A 1,365-nucleotide genomic window follows, 5' to 3' on the forward strand; every position below is an offset into this window, starting at 1 on the left:
TCTTGATCCCCTCACTACATACGGAATCACTTGGGGAAGGAAATGCTATCTTACTTCACTGTGCCTCATATGTGCAACAGATAGCTTGCCACAAATTGATGCTTCTCATACATATTTTAGAGGATTAATGAATGAAGACTGAAATTATAATACTTCTAAGGAATTTCTTCTTTTTTATTTTTTAGGTGAACTGCTTTTATATCTGGAATTAGCACCAATAAAAGACTAGATGGAACATAGGAACAATGTAACTTACTTTGTCCTCTTGGGCCTCACACAAAATCCAAAGGTGCAGAAAGTACTTTTTGTTATGTTCTTGCTTTTCTACATCTTGACCATGGTGGGAAATCTGCTCATTGTGATGACCATAACCTTCAGTAAGACCCTGGGCTCACCAATGTACTTCTTTCTTGCTAGCTTATCTTTTATGGATGCAATTTATTCTACAGTTATTTCCCCCCAAATGATTTCCCACTTGTTCTTTAGAGAAAATATCATATCCTTCAAGAATTGTATGACCCAGCTTTTTACAGGACACTTTTTTGCTGGGGCAGAGGTCTTTCTTCTGTTGGTGATGGCCTATGACCGCTATGTGGCCATCTGTAAGCCCCTGCACTATTTGGTTATCATGAGACCATGGGTATGTGTTGTGCTGTTGATAGTTTCCTGGGTTGGAGGTTTTTTGCACTCAATAATTCAGTTGGGCACTATTTATGGGCTCCCATTCTGTGGCCCCAATGTCATTGACCACTTTATATGTGACATGTACCCCTTATTGAAACTTGTCTGTATTGACACTTATGTCATTGGCCTCTTAGTGATGGCCAATGGGGGACTCATCTGCACAACTGTGTTTCTGCTCTTACTCGTGTCTTATGGTGTCATCTTCCACTCTCTGAAGAACCTGAGTCAGGAGGGGAGGCGGAAAGCTCTCTCCACCTGTGGCTCCCACATCACTGTGGTTGTCCTCTTCTTTGTCCCCTGTATTTTCATATATGCACGACCAGCCATGACTTTGCCCATTGACAAGTTATTGAGTGTGTTTTACCTGGTCATAACCCCCATGTTGAACCCCTTCATCTACACTCTGAGAAACTCAGAGATGACAAATGCTATGAAGAAACTCTGGGGAGGAAAAGTCATATCATGTAGTAAATGAGTGAGTTGCCCGCTCTAAGGAGAGTCATTTTATCATAAAACTATCTTCTTAGGAAGCATAACATTTGTAAAGCTGATGTTAACTTCCTTTCCCTCTAAATTTCTGGTAAATACAATTAAGGAATTGAATATGTGCTTGTACCACTAATAGTTTCCCTACTGTAATGTAGACTTTATAATGTCTTGTTCATCACTACTGGACAGTTC

General features: G+C 40.2%; 1 protein-coding gene across 1 annotated transcript; it reads left to right on the forward strand.

Annotated features, from left to right (window-relative positions):
• Window positions 1-229: 229 nt before the first annotated feature.
• On the forward strand, window positions 230-1,159 carry LOC308639162 (olfactory receptor 4A47-like; the record flags this gene model as incomplete). Its single annotated transcript, XM_081277248.1, has 1 exon — window positions 230-1,159. The coding sequence occupies one exon, from the start codon at window positions 230-232 to the stop codon at window positions 1,157-1,159; it is 930 nt and encodes a 309-aa protein (XP_081133374.1).
• Between the last annotated feature and the right edge of the window lie 206 nt (window positions 1,160-1,365).

Source organism: Spermophilus citellus (assembly GCF_964194105.1).
Source record: "Spermophilus citellus genome assembly, chromosome: 2".
NCBI classification, from domain to species: Eukaryota; Metazoa; Chordata; class Mammalia; order Rodentia; family Sciuridae; genus Spermophilus; species Spermophilus citellus.